The 21,009-nt window shown below is 42.0% G+C and overlaps 1 protein-coding gene across 1 annotated transcript in view; it reads right to left on the bottom strand.

The window, feature by feature from the left end:
• LOC148327688 (plexin-A2-like) overlaps window positions 1-21,009 on the bottom strand; it is a 117,233-nt gene that overhangs the window by 31,688 nt on the left and 64,536 nt on the right. The window contains exons 9-16 of the mRNA XM_088308482.1: window positions 17,729-17,843; window positions 15,471-15,671; window positions 14,658-14,754; window positions 11,147-11,346; window positions 6,247-6,398; window positions 4,017-4,134; window positions 2,899-3,035; window positions 2,370-2,537 (exon numbers count right to left, since the gene is read on the bottom strand). Of these exons, the coding sequence (XP_088164608.1) occupies window positions 2,370-2,537; window positions 2,899-3,035; window positions 4,017-4,134; window positions 6,247-6,398; window positions 11,147-11,346; window positions 14,658-14,754; window positions 15,471-15,671; window positions 17,729-17,843 (1,188 nt within the window). The remainder of the gene's footprint in view (window positions 1-2,369; window positions 2,538-2,898; window positions 3,036-4,016; window positions 4,135-6,246; window positions 6,399-11,146; window positions 11,347-14,657; window positions 14,755-15,470; window positions 15,672-17,728; window positions 17,844-21,009) is intronic.

The raw sequence follows: 21,009 nt of genomic DNA, 5'->3' as shown, positions 1-21,009 counted from the left end.
TGAAGTCTTGCGTGGGTGGGTGATGTTGCCCACTCTACTACTCGCACAGTCACAACTTCGAAAGATGCACTTTGGAAGCAAAACATGGCATTGTTTCATTTCACGTGAATCGGTGCTCGTTAGTAGTAACTCCATACCACAAAAGGTACCGTCTTCAGTACCCATATATATATATATATATATATATATATATATATATATATAGTACAGAAAAATGCAAAACAGATCACTACATTACTGCAGACTTTTGGTCAGTAACTGCCCATCTTTTCACCACTTTTCATACACTAGGAAGACTAACCAGCCAAGTGTCAATGGACAATTTTCTTTTCTTCTCTTACCAGTTCACACTTTTACAGACAGATTGCACAGTGCTGGTGATGTTCGTTATGCAATGGGCATATGTGAGATGAATTAAAAATGTCCTGTCTATGTATGATTTTCCCTCGATGCGTTAACATGCACAGATGTTTCTTCGTCCTGTCTGTTTGCATCCTTCGCAAAAGCAAAAGAGCATCATGTGCTATACGTCTCCTGTCAGGTTTGCTTCAGATAAACGAGTGGAACGTATATTTTCAGTGGAGTCACCTAGGAAAATGAAAAAAAAACAAAATCCACACTAAACATATTTTGACCCTAGTAGTGACAGTTTAACTTGCGCCATGAAGTCAAACTTTGAGGGATTGTGTTAACAGCGTAATTTCAACATTTGAAAACTTTGTACCATCATTCAGTGACAAGCACATATCCGCTCAGGTTTCTGACAGCAAAGGTCAGCTGGTACGCTTCAGTACATGCTTTGAGATTGGCCCAGTGAGGAAATGACTTGTCGCCACTCATCTCCGTAAACCAAGTTGCATTTGTTTTTGCGCCTCTCATCAACTTGCGGCCCGTTTTCAATTTGTCTCTTGCTCATTTCTTCATGCTCCTCTAATTAAACAGCATATTCAGCACGTAAACACGAGTTGCGAGAGCCCTGCGGAGCTTGCTAAGCTACAACCATTCATGAAACATTACACGACTAAAATTAGCAGTTTGCCTGCGAGCGCCGCTCGCAAATCCCTTTTGTGCAAGGTGCCCCTGAATTTTAGATCGTCTGAGCTGAGCTGATCCCCCAACTTCTTTAAAAGTCAGAAAGGGGTAGAAGCATGCAAGTGGATGGGAGTTTTCTACAAGACAAACTGTGATTTTGACATCTCATTAGGTCTAATTTCAACTTTCGTATCTTTCTCAGTCATCTGCGCAAAACATTACGTTCATACGCAAAGCTTGTCGACGTTTGGGTGAGTCAAAAGCGATGACCATCAGCATCTCAAGAGGTCCAATTGTCTGAGAAAAAGCATGTTCATAACCTAAGATTGCCATCTGCAAAAAAAAATAAAAAACGAACAAAAACATTACGTCCATAACGCAAGCTTGATGTCACTTTATTACCGGTAACGCTACAAAATTGCCTTGAGTCATCTATCCAAAACATTACAATAATAATCCAAGGTTGTTGATTCTCGGTTCTTTAAAACAAAGTGACTGCAATTGGCATCTCAATAGATGCAATTTTCCCTTTTTTTTTTCCATGACTGTCAGTCATCCGATGAAAGCATTCCATTCATAATCCGAGGTTGTTGACCTTTTCATTTTAACACTCACGGCAAATGGTATCTCAAAAGGTCCAACTTGACCTTGATTTAGTCAACTGCGCAAAACATGTTTATAATCCAAGGTTGATGACATTTGGACTGTTGAAACATTTTATCAACAAATTGCACCAATATTCAAAAAAGTATTCAGCTCTGTCGCTGGTTCTTCTTTGTATCATGGCACGTAGCGTGCAATTTGGAATAACGTCTGTAGCTAACAGGAAGAAGGTACACTTCTGGTGCATGACTTTAAAGCAAATCATCTGTCAGCCATTTATTTTTATGGGAAATTTTGAATTTGGAATTATAGTAATTTCTTTGGGGGGGATCCTTGTTCACGGTATATTTACAGTTTAAACTAAAATATAGAGCATAATAAAATAGAATTTGTTGGGTGTCAATTACTTTAGTTTTTTTGCTATTTGCGGAAAGGCATGGTCTATGTAAATGCATCAGTCACTTTTATCGGCTTATATTTCTTCTTTGACTTGAAATTTTAATACCTTTTCATGGCAAGTGACAGTACAAGGATTTTATTGGACATGTCAGCATTTTGTTTCTTGTGCATGTCCAGTAAAAAGCACATTTGTAAACCATCACTGAAGATGTTGTCTCTATTTGAAACAAATATTTCCATTGGCCATCGGAAGTCTTCGTCAAACATAGCAAACATTGATTTTTGTTTTGTTTTTAGTCGGACAGCAACGTTGTGTTCTGGTGTGGTTGCGTTACCTTGCAATGCTCCACAGAGGCTCGATGCGCTGCACCGTTGGGTCTTGTATGTACTCAAAGGACAGACTACCAGGAACCTTCGCTCGGTCCACCCTCAGACTGACTTGCACTGGCCCCGCTCCAGTCACGGACGGAGCAGAAAAGCAAACCATCTCCGATGTGGTCCTCCTATTGGCGGGGGGGAAACAAAAAGAAGGATTTTTTCTTCACCCACCTTTAATAGGTGGCAAATCCTTGGCTTCACACAGATTTGAGCCTGGCACTTGTGTGAGGAGAAGAGTTAATTATAGCCTGTCCCATCTACTTCTTATTACTGACACATTAGGGATGGAACGGTGTAATTAGAGTGCACTGGAGCTACCTCACCCTCTTGACTCATTGTCAGGCGTTTTTAGCTTTCAAATAGACATGCACGACAATACCCAACCCATTGGGGTCTTGATGCATGCTTTTGTCCTATTGTTTCTGACTCAGGGTTTGTTAGAAACAAAATGGAAACAGGAAGATGTCTTTTATCTACATAGCGCACCTGTACAGCTCGCATGTTTGATTGCCAAAGTACACGGTGACAGAACTGCCAGCGCCCAGGTTCTCTCCGACAATGGTGACCTTGGTACCCCCAGATTCCGGCCCTCTGCCCGGGGTAAGCGCCAGCAAGGAGGGGGTCTGTTGAGAACCACAAATGAAGAGAATTTGTTAAATATCTGCTTTTGGAGCCCCATCTCAAAGTGGGTCTATGAGTTTTATTTGTTCTGTGACTAACCTGGTAACTCGATTTACTTATGCAGCAAATTTCGCCATGAAATGAATTGAAATGCCATTGAGCCAATTCCAGCACCCACAAAACTTTATTAATCAAGAAAAATGTGTTGTATAATAACGTAATCAAAAGGATTGGTTTCATAAAGTATAACTATTATGAGTCCGCCGCGCCGGATCATCACGTTGTCGTCGTGCGGTGGCAGAGTACCCATACGGGGAAACCAAGAATGATCCAAAAAAACCCGGCGTCCGAACCGAAACTCTGTTTCGCTCCCGGACCCACACCTCTATGAATAGAGGTGTAGCCATACGAAACTTACTTACTATTATTAGTGTGTATTTCTCCAGTGAAAGACTATTCGATACAAATCGCGATAGATGGGGTGTGATACGATTCAAAGACGATTCATTTAAGAAGTGGAATAATTCCGTTTAAGTCAGTGGGATTGGCATGGCTCTGTCAGAGCGCTTCTAATTGTTCTGCTTGTCACTACATCGCTGGCATAGACAGATGATTGAAATTATTTGTTGTAAAAAATAACAATAAACTGGACCGATTGAGTGAAATTGGGTAATTTCTCACTTGTCGTTCCAGTGTGCCGCTGCACACCGGTTGGTTATCACGGCAATAACAGAGCAGTCTGTTGTTAAATAGGCAGATATCAAAAACATCCTTCCATCCAATATCTGAGCTGCTTATCCTCACAATGAAGAAAAAAAAAAAGAAAACGCCATGTCTTCAGAACGCCATTAAATAATTATTATTAGCACACAGGCTAATATGCAAGATCTTTGTGAACAAAGGCTCGTTAATCAAGTATCCCATTGTCTGTTTCTCCATTTGATAATTACAGATTGAATGGATTAAATGGAACATTGAATTACCACAAAAGAATAGAGCTGATGGGACTGTGCACGTAGTTCTGGTCTGCATTCGCCCACGCAAAGCTTGACCGGGCCCGGCGTGCTTCCTTTGGGAGCGGCGACCATCTCGCACACGATCCTGCCACATAGATATCAATATTAAGGGATATGAATATAGACACGCAAATTGCAATTGATAAAATGTGTTAAAGGTATCCGAATCAGACTGAACACTAATCCAGGTTTGACACCTTAATCCGCTTTTAACGCCTCTGTTCAAAACTCAGGTTTGAAACCTTCTTCCTAGTTTGAAATCCTATCTCGTGCATGAAACACTCATTTGAAACATAAATTTAAAACCCTCACTTAAACTCCTAATTTGACACCCTGTGCCTGCACTAATCCTGTCTTGAAACCCAAATTTGAAACAGAACCTAAAACTCTGACCCAGGCTTCAAGCCCTAATTTGAAACTGATCTCTGGTTTGAAACCTTCACTTGAAACCCTAATCCTGGTTTAAACCTATTTGAAATACTAACCCTGTCTTCAAACCGTAACCCAGGCTTGAACCCCTGATTTGATGCCATAACCATAGATTATGTTAGAAACCCTCATTTGAAACATAACTGTTGAATTTACTTTAGTATTATTTTGTCAAGTGATTGCACACAATAGAATCATATATATATATATATATATATATATATATATATATATATATATATATCCATCCATCATCTGTACCGCTTCTCCTCACTAGGGTCGGGGAGGGTGCTGGAGCCTATCCCAGCTATCTTTGGGCAGTAGGCGGGGGACACCCTGAATTGGTTGCCAGCCAATTGCAGGGCACACAGAGATGAACAACCATCCGCACTCACACTCATACCTAGGGGCAATTTACAGATATATATATATATTTATTTATTTATTTATTTAATTAATGTACAGTATATTTAAAAAAATGGATCTATGTTTTTCAGTGCAGGCTTGAGGCCAGTTTTTAAAGCCCTCACTTTGAGAGTAAAATATTGTAATTATTGTAGTGTAACCCAGTTTTAAAATCTTTCTCACGGAACAGTTCTATTTGTTGTTGATGGTTAATGTCAGCAAGCAGCACAGTTCCATGTTGCGTTTAGTTTACACGGCTTACTCAGTGAGTGTCACACTATTTACAAAGCAGGCTCGCTCTCAACAAGCCAGATCACGGTTTCCCATTCTTAACAATAGTGTGGCAAACCAAATGAAGAAGATTTGGCGGCTGAACATGCACGCACAAACCCGCAAATGCACACATTCCCCTGGGGGATTTCGGCTGTTCTGTTTGAGCCGCTTTCATAAAAGTTGCGGGTCAATGTAAAAGACCATCTTTCTACTTAATGGAAAACAGCTCCACAACTCAGATGATGAACTACAACCCCCATCCCCCATCCTTTTAGCACCATCGCCGCCCACTATCACCTACAGTTGTCATGACAACGTACGAGTTGCCACAATAAATCCGTATTGTCTGCCAGGTCAATAAGATAAAACGTGCCATGAATACGCCATTAAATAAGTGACCCCGCATTGAAAATAATGTCTCTTATATCAGTGCTGTCTTCTTTTAGAGCGCGCGGTGAATCGTTGAAGAGTTTTATCATTCTCCTTCAGCATGTTCTGTTTTTTTTTTTATACAAGGATATAAATTAGAAAGCCTTGCAGTGTGAACCCAATCACATTACATGGAAGCAAGAGAAACACATGGCTAACAGATTGTCCCTCCAGTCAGCGACATGCGGCGCATTTCAATTACAGCTGAGCCGGCAGCCTCCAAACAGCAGCCAGCACAAATGCCGTCTCTTCCCGTTGGCTCTGACTGCAACATAGCCAGAATAAGCCCCGCCTCTGACAAATGTTCCAACAACCCATGTGCAAAATATAAATGCACGGATTGATTACCACGCTTTAAAACAATGGTGTCCAAACTACTGCCCTGGGGCATTTACGGCCTATCGGACATTTTTTCAGAGGCCTGCATTACTATGAATTATGTTTCAAAGAAAAGAAAAAAATGGGTGCAGCTGGGATGGCGGTGTAAAAAGTTTCGTATAAGTCTACCGCTACTACTAAATATAAATTGGTTTTATGTAGAACTTTTCTAGATATGCAAAGAAATTATTTCCAAATAACATTGTAAAAACATTTTTCTTCAAAAATCTGAATGAAAAAAATTGTCTTTCAAAAGAAAAATTGGTTTCCTCCACTCCCTTACTGTTCGGCGGTGATGTAGTCCTCCTCCTGTGGGACGCATTGCACTCCCGCCACCTGTACGTTTCCTTCTAGCTCAGAGAAGGACAGCCCTAGATTCAGGCCCTGGATGGTAACCAGAGTGCCGCCCTCTAGAGGTCCAGCAACAGGGCTCACCTATGGAAGGAAGACAGAAACAATGTTACCTGAATTTAAACTCCTTTCCAGGTGTCTTACTTGATGCCAATATAATTACTAATACTAAGACAATACTAATTGCCAATGTTTAAAAATAGAAAAAAATGAGTCTGACATAAAATATGACCCCAAAACTCGATAAGTTCAAATTTCCCAGGTCTGTTGCCTCTGTAACCATGAACATACCAATTGTCATTCAGTAACAAGACCGCCGCCATTTTCTCACCAACATATCGAACTCTTAGAACACTCAACCAACACAAAAAAAAACGTGTGTTGAATTTACTTAGTATTATTTTGTCAAGTGATTGCACACAATAGAATCAAATATATATATATTTTTTATTTTTTTTATTTTATTTATTTATTTTTTTAATTAATGTACAGTATATTTAAAAAAATGGATCCACGTTTTTCAGTGCAGGCTTGAGGCCAGTTTTTAAAGCCCTCACTTTGAGAGTAAAATATTGTAATTATTATAGTGTAACCCAGTTTTAAAATTGTTCTCACGAAACAGTTCTATTTGTTGTTGATGGTTAATGTCAGCAAGCAGCACAATTCCATGTTGCGTTGAGTTTACACGGCTTACTCAGTGAGTGTCACACTATTTACAAAGCAGGCTCGCTCTCAACAAGCCAGATCACGGTTTCCCATTCTTAACAATAGTGTGGCAAACCAAATGAAGAAGATTTGGCGGTTGAACATGCACGCACAAACCCGCGAATGCACACATTCCCTGGGGGATTTCGGCTCTTCGCCGCCATTTTCTCACCAACATATCGAACTCTTAGAACACTCAACATTCTTGTATCATTTCAACATTCTTACTTGACACAAAGTAGTATCTTGGGGTCATAACAGAAAATGCACAAAAACTGCTCCAATTGTTCAGAAAATCAAAAGAAGCCCATGCAATGTAAACATCCAACATTGGTGGTGATTTCAAAGCGAGAAAGAAAGGAGACATTTGTGTGGACAGATGATTGGGTAGAATTTGTGGTTTGGATATAATGCCTTGATCAGTGTCAAGGTAAAGAATACCTGACATGCTGATACACAATCGTTGTGGTATTTTTGGCCATGTTTGCGCACAGGCACACCTGAAGTGGGTCAACTGCATTATCGTTTCAAGAAAGTTGCATACAGTGTGGAAATGTGATGGCAGTATTTTGAGATCCGTCCATTGGGACGGATTTTAAAAATGATAATTTTCGGGCCTTCATAACTCAGGTTCCGAAATCTTTGCAGATACACTGGAAAGTGTTTCAAAGTGGACGGGAGTCTACAAGATTGGCGGCATCGCTAGTGGGTTGTGGTGAGCCATGGACTATTATGACTCTGTAGATTGAAGATGGATTGTAATTATTTTTACGACATATTAATCGGACATTATTTGGCCTTTTCAAAAAATAATAATAATCGGCTGGTGATTTGCAGTCTAAGCGTCCATTACACTTTCTCATGCAGAAGTAAAAGCAGTTCTGTAGGTATTGGCAGGACGTAAACACATATATTGTTGACAGAATATTATCCAGAGTGAATTACACATATATCCACCCTGTCAGAAGCCCTTTAGGATGCCAAGGGTGAGGAAGCCGTAATACCCGTACAAAAGACACGCAAGCAAGGGAAGAACATGCTAACGCCACACAGTTGAAATTCAAGCCTCAGAACTATGAAGCAGATATCTAACCACAAAGTCCACCCTGTTGCCATTGCTAACAGTTTTACCAAACACGCAAGTATGGCAAACAGAAGTTAACGCTGTTAGCTAACACGAATTGTGAAAACGATTTTGGCTTTGAAATTATAGAGCTTTTGTGAATTGTGACTGTTGCTTGAAAATGGCAGGTTTTCGCTCACCCTAGATGCAAGGTTTTGAGCAGAGAAAGTCTGTGATGGGGGTACTAAGGAAAATTTCGACCACCTTGCCACTAGATACATTTGCAAAAATTACGTCAAAGATTGACTTGGTTGTGTAATCTCACAACTCTCGGCATAAAAATCTTATTTTCATGCTGGTGCAAGTCTAGTCTATTATGTGGATGGCCATGTTGCGCTTCTCTGGCCCTTCCGACCCCCAGAGTTGCCTCGTCCATGACTCTGGCTACAAAATGAGTGCGTCTCCAGTTACGTGCAGGAGCCTAAATTAGCTGACCTCCGTCGAAGGGCGGGCTACACCCTGAAATGGTCGCCAGCCAGTCACAGGGCCAACTCCTCATTACACATATCTCTACCTGTGCAAAGTCAAGGAAACTACCACAAGGAAGAAAACTCCACCAATGCACACATTTTGCACGTTGCCAGATTTCCAATAGTCAAGCTGCACCATTTTGGGAGCCTGGAGAGTAGATCGTCAGCAATGCCAAAGCAGTGCTTTCCAGCAGAACACTGTACTCGATTCATTTTGGCGCGCCTCCTTAACAAATGCTATTAATACAAGCGGTACATCAAAGGCCCGCAGCTCTTTGAAGTGCCAGCTCCGTGCTGTCTTCGTCGCATGACCCGCTTGCCACCTTCGCGTGAATAAAACTGAGGTTTGTGGCACAAGATCCGTCAAGCGCTTCGTAAATAACCCAAAAACATTGAAATGTCACCCAGGTGAACTCACAGAACACTCGATTGGTTAGACAAACATCCCCGCCCAACTATTACACCTGCATTTTTAAAAAAAAGTGTTATATAGTATGTAGGTGAGTTTGCAAAGTGTAAATTGGGGAGGTCTTGAGACATTAGCCATTAAGACGACTGACATTTTTCTTAATGGACAGAGTGTGTTTTGGGAGATCTGCACGTCACTGTACCACTTGGCCCCCAATGCAAGTCGACGCTTTGGTTGGCCTTTGCTTAACGGGAGTGTCATTAAAATTTCTTTCAGATGTCATGGTTCGTCACAAGGCACCAACGAGCTTCAACAGTCATGAGAGCAGCTCTTAATATTTATTCATGAGTATGCAAATGCATGCTCATGACACACTGATCTTTATCAAGCATGATGTTTACCTGGTGCGGCGTCTTCCGCTACTGTGTTAGCATGCAAAATTCATTGACTCGCATACGAGCGCACAAAAGCTTCTGAGATTCCGCCAAAATTGATATTGTTCTGACATTTATGCGCTTCTGCCTTTAGCCCCTTTCACACCGGCCAGCTAAGCCGCATTCATCACGGCTTTTTCGATTTGCTGTTCTGTGCATAAGGTCCCGAGATAGGGAATGGTGGATTGAAGGTCTCAAACTCCAGTTCTTGCATGTTTTACAGATATCCTCCTGCAACACACCTGATTCAAATGATTGGGATTCTTATCAGGCCCCTGCAAAAGTTGCTTATGATCTGATCATCGGAATCAGGTGTGTTGCAGGTGGGAAACTTCTAAAATATGCAGGGAAGCAGCCCTCAAGGACAGGAGTTTGAGACCCTTGCCCTGCTCAGGGTCCTTTTGCGTTGAAATCAATCGTCTCTGTCCTAGACGCTGATGTCGCCACAGATCTGATTAAATCATCAGACAGAAAGGCGGTATGAATGGGGATTTTCATACTGAACCGTTTCTACAGTATGTATCGTTCCAAACAGCGACAGTGTCCCGCAATTTTAATTTTTCAAGACTTAATGATGAAATTCCTGCCAGATACTATACTCTAGTGCCATGAGACACGAGTTTAATTCGTTCCATGACCAAGCTCGCAAGTCAAAACACTTGCATCTCAAATCATCTTTCCTCATTCAAATGAATGGAAATGTAACCCATTCCAGCATCCCTCAGACACCCAACAAAAATGTTTCTTGGCTCCAGACTAAGAATTTTACAAGCAACACAGTAGCGCCTAGTCCAGGATTTGTCCCCTCTGGCAAGGGGCACATGAGGTTTACTGGGGGGAAAAGAGTTGTGGGACAGTGGAGAATGTTTTTTACAAGGAATTTTCATTTTTCTTCATAGTGTGTGTGCAGGGAGTCTAGAGCTTCGGACATCACGTGACTGATCCCCCGCGTGCATTTGTTCACACAGCAATGCTGGCAGGATATTAGCGGCGGCAGGCGAATGATTTACAATGGAGAGCAGAGCAGGAATTAAATTAGCGTTTATCAGTCAACATTCCATCCAAGTGAATTCACCTCTTCATCTCTTTTTGATGAAAATATTACAGCTTGCTATCAAGTGCCAGGAGATCTTTATACAACTATCGTAATGACAGATGGTTATAACTACACTCAGGACTCCTTGCGATCACTTTGCTTTGAATAACTGTGTACTGCAAAAGTTGCTCATGAAAGCCATTAATCCTGACTTCCTCATATTGATTAAAAAAATAAATAAATCGTATGGTAGATATGTTTTGTAAACAAATTATACTATTCAGTCTCAGTGCAGCGTTAGGTGGGAGAAATGTTTTCTTCTTCCTGAGGGGATCTAGCAGAAAATAATTGAAAAGCACTCACACAAAGCAAAACAATGTGATTGTTTTATGTCCATGTCATTATTTGTTTTAGTGTTTGTTTTAGTTTGACAGTAAAGCGGTGAGTGGCATCAAACAGCTTGGTCTTTTTTTTTTAAGTGTGGTGAGTTCACTGCAACCAAACAGAGTTCATATCCAAAATATTTCATTCAATTAACTTGTCAGAAGGATGATGATAAACGATTTCAAGAATGTCTTTGTACTGCCTGACAAGTGGGTTCTATTAATACTAAATATGAACACGGGGATCCAAAAGTCCAAAAAGACAAACAGACCTCAGTGATGCGTGGGTTGGTACACTTGACATTGGCGGCGGAGAGGTCGAGCCAGCGGCTGGCGTACGGCGAGATGGGCGGGCAGTGGCGCTTCATGGTGCACCTGCCCTCACTGCTGCACCAGCCGCACTGGAACTTCTTCTCTGCCCGCAGGCACATGCCGCAGCTGTCTCGCTGGGCACCGCACTTGTACAGGTGCACTGTGGGAGGGACGCATATCCACATCTGCTCACTTTTTGAAGAGTGATTTGCCACAATGGCTGAGGTCATAAAATATATTGCAATATTGTACAGCACATCAAAATATCAAAACAAGACTGACCACTAAAGATATTCATTATTGCTAGCTGTGGAATAGCGGCTGCTCACACTGAAATAAATCAAATCAGTGGGTCTCGTGTGACCATGTCTCATTTGTCCCATAAAATGCTTTCAATTTGGAAACAAGATGCTTCAAATTAAATATGTTAACATGAGGGGATAACATTTTTGAACATGCTCTGCTAACAGCTGTTGGTTGGTTGGTTTGTGAGGTTGATTTGGTTGGTTACTTAGTTGGTTAATTAGCCCTTGTTCACAAATAAATTGTTTTAATTTGGTTTGATGGCTTGTTATTTGGACTGGTTATTTGGCTGCTTAGTTAGTTAGTTAGTAGTTTTTATTTTCCCCCTTTTTAAGAAGGGGGACCGGAGGGTGTGTTCCAATTATAGAGGAATCACACTCCTCAGCCTCCCTGGTAAGGTCTACTCAGGGGTACTGGAGAGAAGGGTCCGTCGGGCGCTCGAATCTCAGATCCAAGAGGAGCAGTGCGGTTTTCGTCCTGGCCGTGGAACAGTGGACCAGCTCTACACTCTCTACAAGGTCCTTGAGGGTGCATGGGAGTTCGCCCAACCAGTCTACATGTGTTTTGTGGACTTGGAGAAGGCATTCGACGTGTCCCACGGGGAGTTCTGTGGAGCGTGCTTCGGGAGTACGGGGTACTGAGCCCCTTGATACGGGCAGTTGCGTCCCTGTACCACCGATGTCAGAGTTTGGTCCGCATTGCCGGCAGTAAGTTGGATTTGTTTCCAGTGAGGGTTGGACTCCGCCAAGGCTGCCCTTTGTCACCGATTCTGTTCATAACTTTTATGGACAGAATTTCTAGGCGCAGTCAAGGCGATGAGGGGATCCGGTTTGGTGACCTCAGTATTTCATCTCTGCTTTTTGCGGATGATGTGGTACTGTTGGCTTCCTTTAAGCCGTGATCTCCAACTCTCATTGGAGCGGTTCGCAGCCGAGTGTAAAGCCGTTGGGATGAAGATCAGCACCTCCAAATCTGAGACCATGGTTCTTAGTCGGAAAAGGGTGGAGTGCCCTCTCCAGGTCGGGGAGGAGATCCTGCCCCAAGTGGAGGAGTTTAAGTATCTTGGGGTCTAGTTTACGAGTGAGAGGAGGATGGAGCGAGAGATCGACAGGCGGATCGGTGCAACCTCCGCTGTGATGCGGACGCTGTATCGGTCTGTCGTGGTGAAGAGGGAGCTGAGCCAAAAGGTGAAGCTCTCGATTTACCGGTCGATCTTCGTTCCTACCCTCACCTATGGTCACGAGCTGTGGGTCGCGACCGAAAGAACAAGGTCTCGGATACAAGCGGCCGAAATGAGTTTCCTCCGCAGGGTGTCTGGGCTCTCCCTTAGAGATAGGGTGAGAAGCTCGGCCATCCGGGAGGGACTCAGTGTCGAGCCGCTGCTCCTCCACGTAGAGAGGAGCCAGTTGAGGTGGCTCGGGCATCTGTTTAGGATGCCTCCTGGACGCCTCCCTGGTGAGGTGTTCCGGGCATGTCCCACGGGCAGGTGGCCCAGAGGACGACCCAGGACACGCTGGAGAGACTACGTCTCCCGGCTGGCCTGGGAACGCCTGGGCATCCCTCCGGCAGAGCTGGAAGATGTGGCTGGGGAGCGGGAAGTCTGGGCTTCCCTGCTGCCCCCGCGACCCGACCCCGGATAAGCGGCGGATAATGGATGGATGGATGGATTTTTTTCATTTATTTTACTGTTCTAACATTAAGGGCCCTCTTTTTGTGCCCAGCACAAGTCTAGCACAAAACACAATCTAAAGGTATGCATGGGTGGCGTTTTCTTTATTTTGGTATATTCGTGGACTTTGCTCAGGTGGATTTAAGCATAAGAGGCGTTGTGCGCATTTGTGCCAAAGAAACAAATCTCCGGCTAATTGAAGCGCCTCATTCTCATTAAAATAAGGGTGGTGGAAGCTCACATTGCGGAAGCAGAAACTGACTCGCTGGGTCCACGCGCAAAGTGCATTTGCATTTGCGGATGATACAGTCGGCTGTGCATGTTACGTGGGCAGCTTGCATCCCCAATCGTTCATCTTCGTGCAAACCCCCGCCATTCCCAACATCCACTAGTTGTGCTGCATAGTCATGGGGCTGCTATTAAAATAATTTAAGATGATAATGGAGATAATTCGTTCAACAAATTGATTTCTACAATAATTCAGGTGAATTGTTGCGCACTGATGTCATATTTGTGGTTGAAACATGATGACATCCACAACAATCCGAATCTGTCCGCCAACCCTCAATCAAATCCACTAAAATAGCGTTATGCCAGCTGAACTATCTTAGACCTGCTTTTTTGAGTCTGAAATCAAGTCTATTTTTTGTGAACAATATGCACCAGGGGCGTCCACATCAAATTCATATACATGCTAAATTACAATTGCTGGTAGGAAAATGACGGTCCCCTTTTTACGGGGAGCACAGTCTACTTTGTCACCAAATTGCCAGATTTGCCAGGGGCACAGCAGCTCAGAACACCAAGAGACGCGCAATGCGTTCCAAACAAGCGAGGTGAGACTTGCCCTGGAACCATAATGAAGATCCACCTGTTTTTACGCCAAGCGCACAGGAGCCTTAGTTTTAACATGTCCAATATTCAGCGACTAAATCTTGACTAAATAGTTAGAGTTGTAGTTTGTTAATTTAATCAGTTAAAAAATGGTGTAAACAAAACGTAACAGACTTGTTCAGCTTTTACAAGCTATGCTTTAGCAGACCTTTTCAAATTGTAGCTCTTTATTTTATGTATGTTGTTTTGGATTGTGTGCCAGTTTTTTGTGCTGACTGGAGTAAACAATGAAACTTGTTAAAGCATAACAGACCTTTTGATCACCTTCATTTTTCTGTCAGAATTTTTTTCGACCAACTTTTGAGACCGGTCAGTCAATACGAGCCAAGAGAAGTTGAAATTCATGACTGCGCCTGTCCTTGATTATGATAATGACGAGGCAGCCATGATATCCCAGGCGAACAAATGCGCAGCTCCATCTTTAAACCCCAGTGACACACTAATGACTGTCTGCTACTCAATAAGCGCTTATTGGTATTGTGAACTTTCCCTGCGAGCACTTTGGAGGGGCCTTGAGGCACCCTTAGTGACCCATCCATCCCCACCATTGTGGATTGAGTCCCTCGCCCTCTCGGCTGAAGGCAGACATCGATGGAGAAAGGCACCTTTAATCTTCTCTGGATTGTCGATGATGAAATTGCCGTTCCACACAATGGCGAGCTCCACCGCCAGGTCGCTGATCTTCACTCCCTCGTACATGTACTGGAAAACAGTAAACAGTCGTGAGTGGAGAGAGGACTGAAAGGGGAAAGAGAGGATGAAAGGGCAGCGGCGAGACGAGAGGCTTTTTGATCTGTCATCATCCACGTCCGAGGACGATGTCTTTTTCATGCATTGTCACAGACGACATGCCTCGCATTGTATTCGCGCAACAAAGGAGACATCTCATCTGTAGCCTATCGCTCTGGTTTGGTGTCTCGGACACCACCATTTTATAGGACGAGGTCGCAGCGAATTATAAGGAACATTTGATAACTTTCCATTTCCCACTCTCACCCTCTAGGCTTTTCACTCTCCTCTTACTTTATTGCACTTACTCCCTTAAAACAATACAATGCCTGACTAGTATATATTTTATCGTATGTTGTGTTTCCTGTGTTCATTATTATTATAATTATTTATTTATTTATTTTTTAGTTTTTTTCATTTATTTGTTTAGTGGGATTATGTGCAAAAAAAAACCCCCATGAAACTCAAAATTAGATTATATCTCTGTGGAACATTTTAATCTGCAGTCCCTGTGATGGATAAGAAAGAAATTGAAAAATGAATAGAAACGTTAAGTTAAAAGAGTTTAGGTGTGGCAAATCGAGTATGTACATATACTAGCTGCAAAAAAAAAAAATCCAAAATGACCCAAAATACATTAACCAAACTTAATAGTAAAATGTCACCCACACACCAAAAAAAAGCCATACCGAACTGTTCTGGCACTGCACACTGGTGCTGTTGAAGCGCAGCGCCGTGACGCGGTGGCCCACACCCTGCACGTTCACCACACATTCGTAGCCCCGCTGGCCCGATTGCGGCTGTGGGAGATTACGGGCCCTCAGGGTGATTGGTCGCACCTCGCCAGCCGGGATGAGGATTTGCCCGGAGTGGAGGAGCTGGGGGCAGTCCTGAATAATAAAGAACGAAAAAAAAATGACGTACAGGAAGTCAGAATGGAATCCATGGGAATATAAAATCAATCAAATTTGGAACACATACCTTCTAAGCATGATAAAAATTCCTGACATGTTTCTTTTTTTTTTTTACCCCCTGATATTGGTTTATTATTACAATACAACTTTATTTATGTAGCGCATTTCACAACAGCTGGAGCTGTAACAAAACGCTTTCATTTGGTGTAATACAAATTAACAGGAAATTAGAACAAACTAAAACACATAAACACATATTCTTGAAATAAATTGGAATAAATGGTTTGACTTGACTGTACATTTCTCTCCAAGTTGTCCATAAATTGCTAGTCTGCCTGCATCGTTTCTGGAGTGTTTACATAACCATTTCGCCACAGGATATTAACAATCTGTCACTGTCATCTATCTCGACGTCTGCCTGTCATCATCTGCACTACTAATGCACACTTCAGTATGTCCCTCGGGGATTACAGAAGCAAATACATCTCTAATCCCAATAATACACGTCCTGCTTGCAAGTTTTTCCTGCATATTAAAACCATGCTTGGATCCAAGCAGTTTTGTGGGTGAAATGTATGCTTTGTGGTATCAGTTTTTGGGTTATATCTGGAGATATAACTTCACAAACTACATCTCCACGGTTTGTCTAATGTGGACTCAAAACAAACGGAATTCCCCAAAATATTCCTTGGTTATAATTGTGTTTGACCCTTGCAACAAATTCATCACCCTTTTATTGGGTGTCAAGGTCTCAAAAACTCAAGCACATGTATCCTGCTGAAAATTGTATTTTATACGTCACATTTATACAAACAGTGCAATTCAGATTCTATTGCCGGAAGCTGGGTCTCTTTCGTGTCTGGATATAAATCGGATATGACTGAGATGTATCTGCAGTATGAACGCTCATCCGCACACATGCGAGCTATATGTCATCAAAAGCCAAATAGGCTCTCCGCGTGGGTGGGAGAGTGTGGAGGGAGGCTCCTGACAATCGTCCAGGAATCTGCATTGTGTTGAGTAACGGTGTTGACTTTACATGAGTTTTACATTTGATTTCAATTTAATCCCACTTGAAACATGAAACATAGCAGAGAAATTTGCAGCGATAGTAGTAATTCAGCAACGCAGACGCTTAATTTATTACTCGCAGCAATGACGTGCCATCATCTTTAGTAGACGTTTCTGTTCAATGAGATCAAAGAGCGTTTCCTCATATTCGCAAAATATTTCTACCTCCTGTCGCCTCGCTACTCTGGCCATATGAGATGATGAAGTGAGCGCATGCATATGGGCCCATATTTACTTCCGTAAACACCATGCCACATGAAGTGATTTTTTTTTCTTTTTCTTTTGGTGGATGTCACTCGATGATCTGCTATATATGCATGTGTATCGCATCATAGATGCGTTGCGTTCACATTTGAAGTCGCATTTGGTTTTTGGAATGTGGATGAAAAAAAAAAATCATGCCCTCAAGTGTGAATGTAGCCTTAGTGGTCCCATAAATCAGTGGTCCCCAACCTTTTTTCCGCTAGCTTTTGGGTTTAATATTAGCGTGATGCAGCCAAGACAATTCGCACGTTGATGTGCGTTAAGAGACCGATGTAACGGAGAGGAGTCGGTTGCTTTTCAATATAAAATATCCCCCCCCCTGAATAATTAAGAAACCGGAAGTACTGCCAAATTTTTTCTTTCATTTGTGCGGCCCGGTGGTTGGGGACCACAGCCATATATGACTCTACTGCTGCTCACTAGCACCCCTGGAAAGTTAGAAAAATTCAGGGGGCATAGCATGGAGTCAAAGTTTGAAGATCACTTTGAGGGGTCGCCATGAAAACGCCCATGTGGCGACCAATTCCTCACTGCTTCCAGCTTTAATTTCGATTTACTACTAGAAAGGTATTAAATTTATTAATTAATTACATGACAAAATGAATATTGTCTGCCAACGCTTTTACTAGCGAATGTACAATATATCTGGTCTTCTTATTCCATTTGAATGAGCTACAACAAGCAAGATCGTGTTGTACCTCCGAGGCGTTGACTCTGCCCTCCTGGAAGGAACAGCTGCTCGGGTCATGGGTGCACATGTTGCGATATTTACACCAGTGACAGCGAAATGTGCTGTTTACGCAGGACAGACACCTGCGGGAACAAGTGGCCTCATTAGTGCATTCTGTGCAAATGATTACAAAATGAAAAAAAAATACATCAAGGTAATAAAATTTTTCATAAGAGCTACACAGTGAGAGATGTGTTGATAGACAGATAGGCAGACAAACATATGATGGTGATACACAGCTGTTGAGGGACTAGATTGAGGAGAAAAGGACTATTTTCTTCCTGCCAACACCACAAAGGCTTGGCTATGCTGTAACTAAGCTTTTCTGCTTTTACATTTGTCTAAATGACATTTCATCCGCTATTATGCTCGCAGGGGGGAACATTTTTTGGGGAAGCAAACAAACAAGGAAATCGGATAAAATCCATCTGCCATGTGAAAGCCTTTAAGGGGAAGAAACTCGGTTGGACAACAAATCATTGTTTTAAAATATTTTTATATGAGAAAGACTGTTTTTGTTTGTTTCACAGTAGCAACCAGTGTAAAAGATGGGTGAGGAACCTTAGGCCTGTGGGATCATTTGAACAAATCTATTGTGCAATTCTAAAAAGTAAAACCTCTGAAGATATAAAAAAAAAAAAATACATCCCCAAAATATTCATCAACAAATTGCCAAAATAAATGTATTTGTATTCTGAATGTTCAGCACGGAACATTCTATATCGTAGGTGTCAAACTCCAGTCTTGGAGGGCCGCTTTGCTGCGTGATTTCAATCTGATTCAAATGATCAGCTCATCAGCTAGCTCTGAAGGAGCCTTATAAGTATCCTGCTCATTCAAATCAGGTGTGTTGCAGCCGGGAGAGATGGAAAACATGCAGGAAAGCAAGTTTGACAATTGTGTTCTATATGGTTGAGGTGAATCACGACAGAAAGTGTTACCGCCTCACACTCTAGTGAGTAAACAATCACAGCACAGCTCAGCCTCTGGCTAGCGGGCATCACAGCTAATAAAATGCTTAAGGCATTACGTCAGACTTGTTAACTAATTTGAAATGTATTGCATATTGTGAAGTACAAAGGGGGGAAAAAATCGTGCACTTCAGAGGCAACTTCCAATGACATTTAAACTGCCTCTCCTGGGAAATAACAAATGTCATTGGTGTTTTTATAGCACAGCATAATCCAGACTTTTGAAACTGTGACTGCAGAACTTTTCCGATTCTTTCATTTCCAAAAGGAAAACAAACAAGTGATTTTTCACTTTCAGAGAGAGAAAAGATTTGATGCTTTGTAGATGGCATTCATTTTATTGCATATAGTATTTAGCTTTGCATTAAGTCCGCTATCTTCAGGTGAATGCTATTATGGGCCATGATTAGCATCTGTGACTATGTTATAACCGTCGTTTAAGCAATAGATATTAGAACACAAATGATGTAGCAGCACACGTAGACAGAAAATTTAACAGTAGTCAAAATATATGTATACTTTACCCTCTACAAATAGTGACTATATGAATCCCACTTCTAATTTTCTTTATATATCTCATTATTAGTATAATCTAAATATTTCTAGAGTGAAAACACACTGTCAAATGTCTTGGGGTGAGGCACAGGGACTGAATAAAGGCATTCCCATTCCTTTTAATGGTTAAAATCCTTGTTGTGAGTGACATGTTGCAAATTCTGTAATTTTCATTAAACCCCCTGTATAATAAACACGTGTTCTATTGTTGCGACATCTAGGCCGTAACTGTAATGGGTTCCCAAGCCCTGTTTTCTACAGCACAGTTATTACTCATGTCCCAGCATTGACAGCATTGCCATAACCATGACATCAAAAACAGCCTAACCTCAAGGAAGTAGACTATGTTCACCTCGCCGACCTTGATCGTTCCCCTCCCAATTCTTGTAAACCTTCACGTTACCATAAACAACATAGACAACCCTTGTCGCCGTCATTATCCGACCATACGGTTTGCTTTTAAGAGACATCAATTTCGGGAGCGGTGTTTGACTCCCACTTTGCTGAGTTCGACCTTGAAATATAATAAAAGCTTGGGACGAGCGGCTGTGTGTTCTATAAAACCACAATCAGCTCTGCAATGCTGCAGCTTCCAGACACAAATGCCAATACATGTAGTGACGTCTATTTTTTGTATCATCATTAGCTGCGTAGGTGTGAGGGGCAGTGTGGCGCTGGAAGAATTTAAAATATGCAGTGTGCAGACAAAATAAGTGTGGGTGTGAGTAAGTGAGCGAGACTTCTTTTTTGTGCGTGTGTGTATCCGTGTGTTTTTGTGTGTAGAGGTGAAGTATTAATAGGTCGCAACTGCCAGGGTGCTGCGGCGTCGGTGTTATTAATGATGGGATGCAGCAGGTCAGGAGCTGCGTTGGACGTGAAATATTCATCACGAGGAGTTGCAGGGTTCACCGCCACGCTAATGAAGGGCCGTGTGTGTATGATGAGCTCCCCACTGCTCTCTCTAATGACTTAATTGGGTATACTCAAGTATTTATGTCACAGTCAAAGAGCCTTTCAGCATCGCCGGTGTGCTCTCTGCCACTACGGGCTAATTTAACTACGAACATTCTCATCAATCAAATGCAACCTCCAGGAGTAACATTGTTGTGTTGTCCATGGATCCTGATAGTTTGAGTTTGTGGCTCAGGATAATTTACCAAGCATTGAAACTTCTGTAAATTATATGCACTAGGCTGTTGATTAAAATCCCAACAGAGTATACAGTGGTACCTCGAGGTTTGATCATTTTTTCTGTAGCTCATAATATCTCTCATTGTCTGAAATGAATGGAAATGCCATTAATCTGTTCCAGCTCAACATTCTGCTCCTTCTTATGTGTGCACCATGGCCACTAGGGGCCAGTATTGTTCAGACAAAGAGATGCATACAAAGAAGAGCGTCACCCACCGGTCACTCAGATAGCTGGAATAATGTTTTTTTTGCAGAGGATAAAGAAAATGTATACGTCTGTGAGTTTTTATGCACAGTTTGTGTTCAAATATACATTACTTAAAGAATATGAATACACAACAAGTAATTCTATTTTTTTCCCGTTTACTTTCAATCAACTTTTTTTTTTTTTTTTTAAGAATTGTTGTAAAGTGAGTTGAGCTTACTGACACTAGTGCTCCTATCTGAGAATTTTGCTCGCTAGTCAACGCAAAACATCATCTGATTAATGGCTTGTAACTCGTAGTTGAGTTAAGGCACCACTGTGAATGGC

Source organism: Idiotropiscis lumnitzeri, chromosome 11 (genome assembly GCF_059441095.1).
Source record: "Idiotropiscis lumnitzeri isolate Australia: NSW breed Sydney's pygmy pipehorse chromosome 11, RoL_Ilum_1.0, whole genome shotgun sequence".
NCBI lineage: Eukaryota > Metazoa > Chordata > Actinopteri > Syngnathiformes > Syngnathidae > Idiotropiscis > Idiotropiscis lumnitzeri.
The sequence above is the reverse complement of the archived record's forward strand: the minus strand, read 5'-3'. Positions and strand labels throughout refer to the sequence as shown.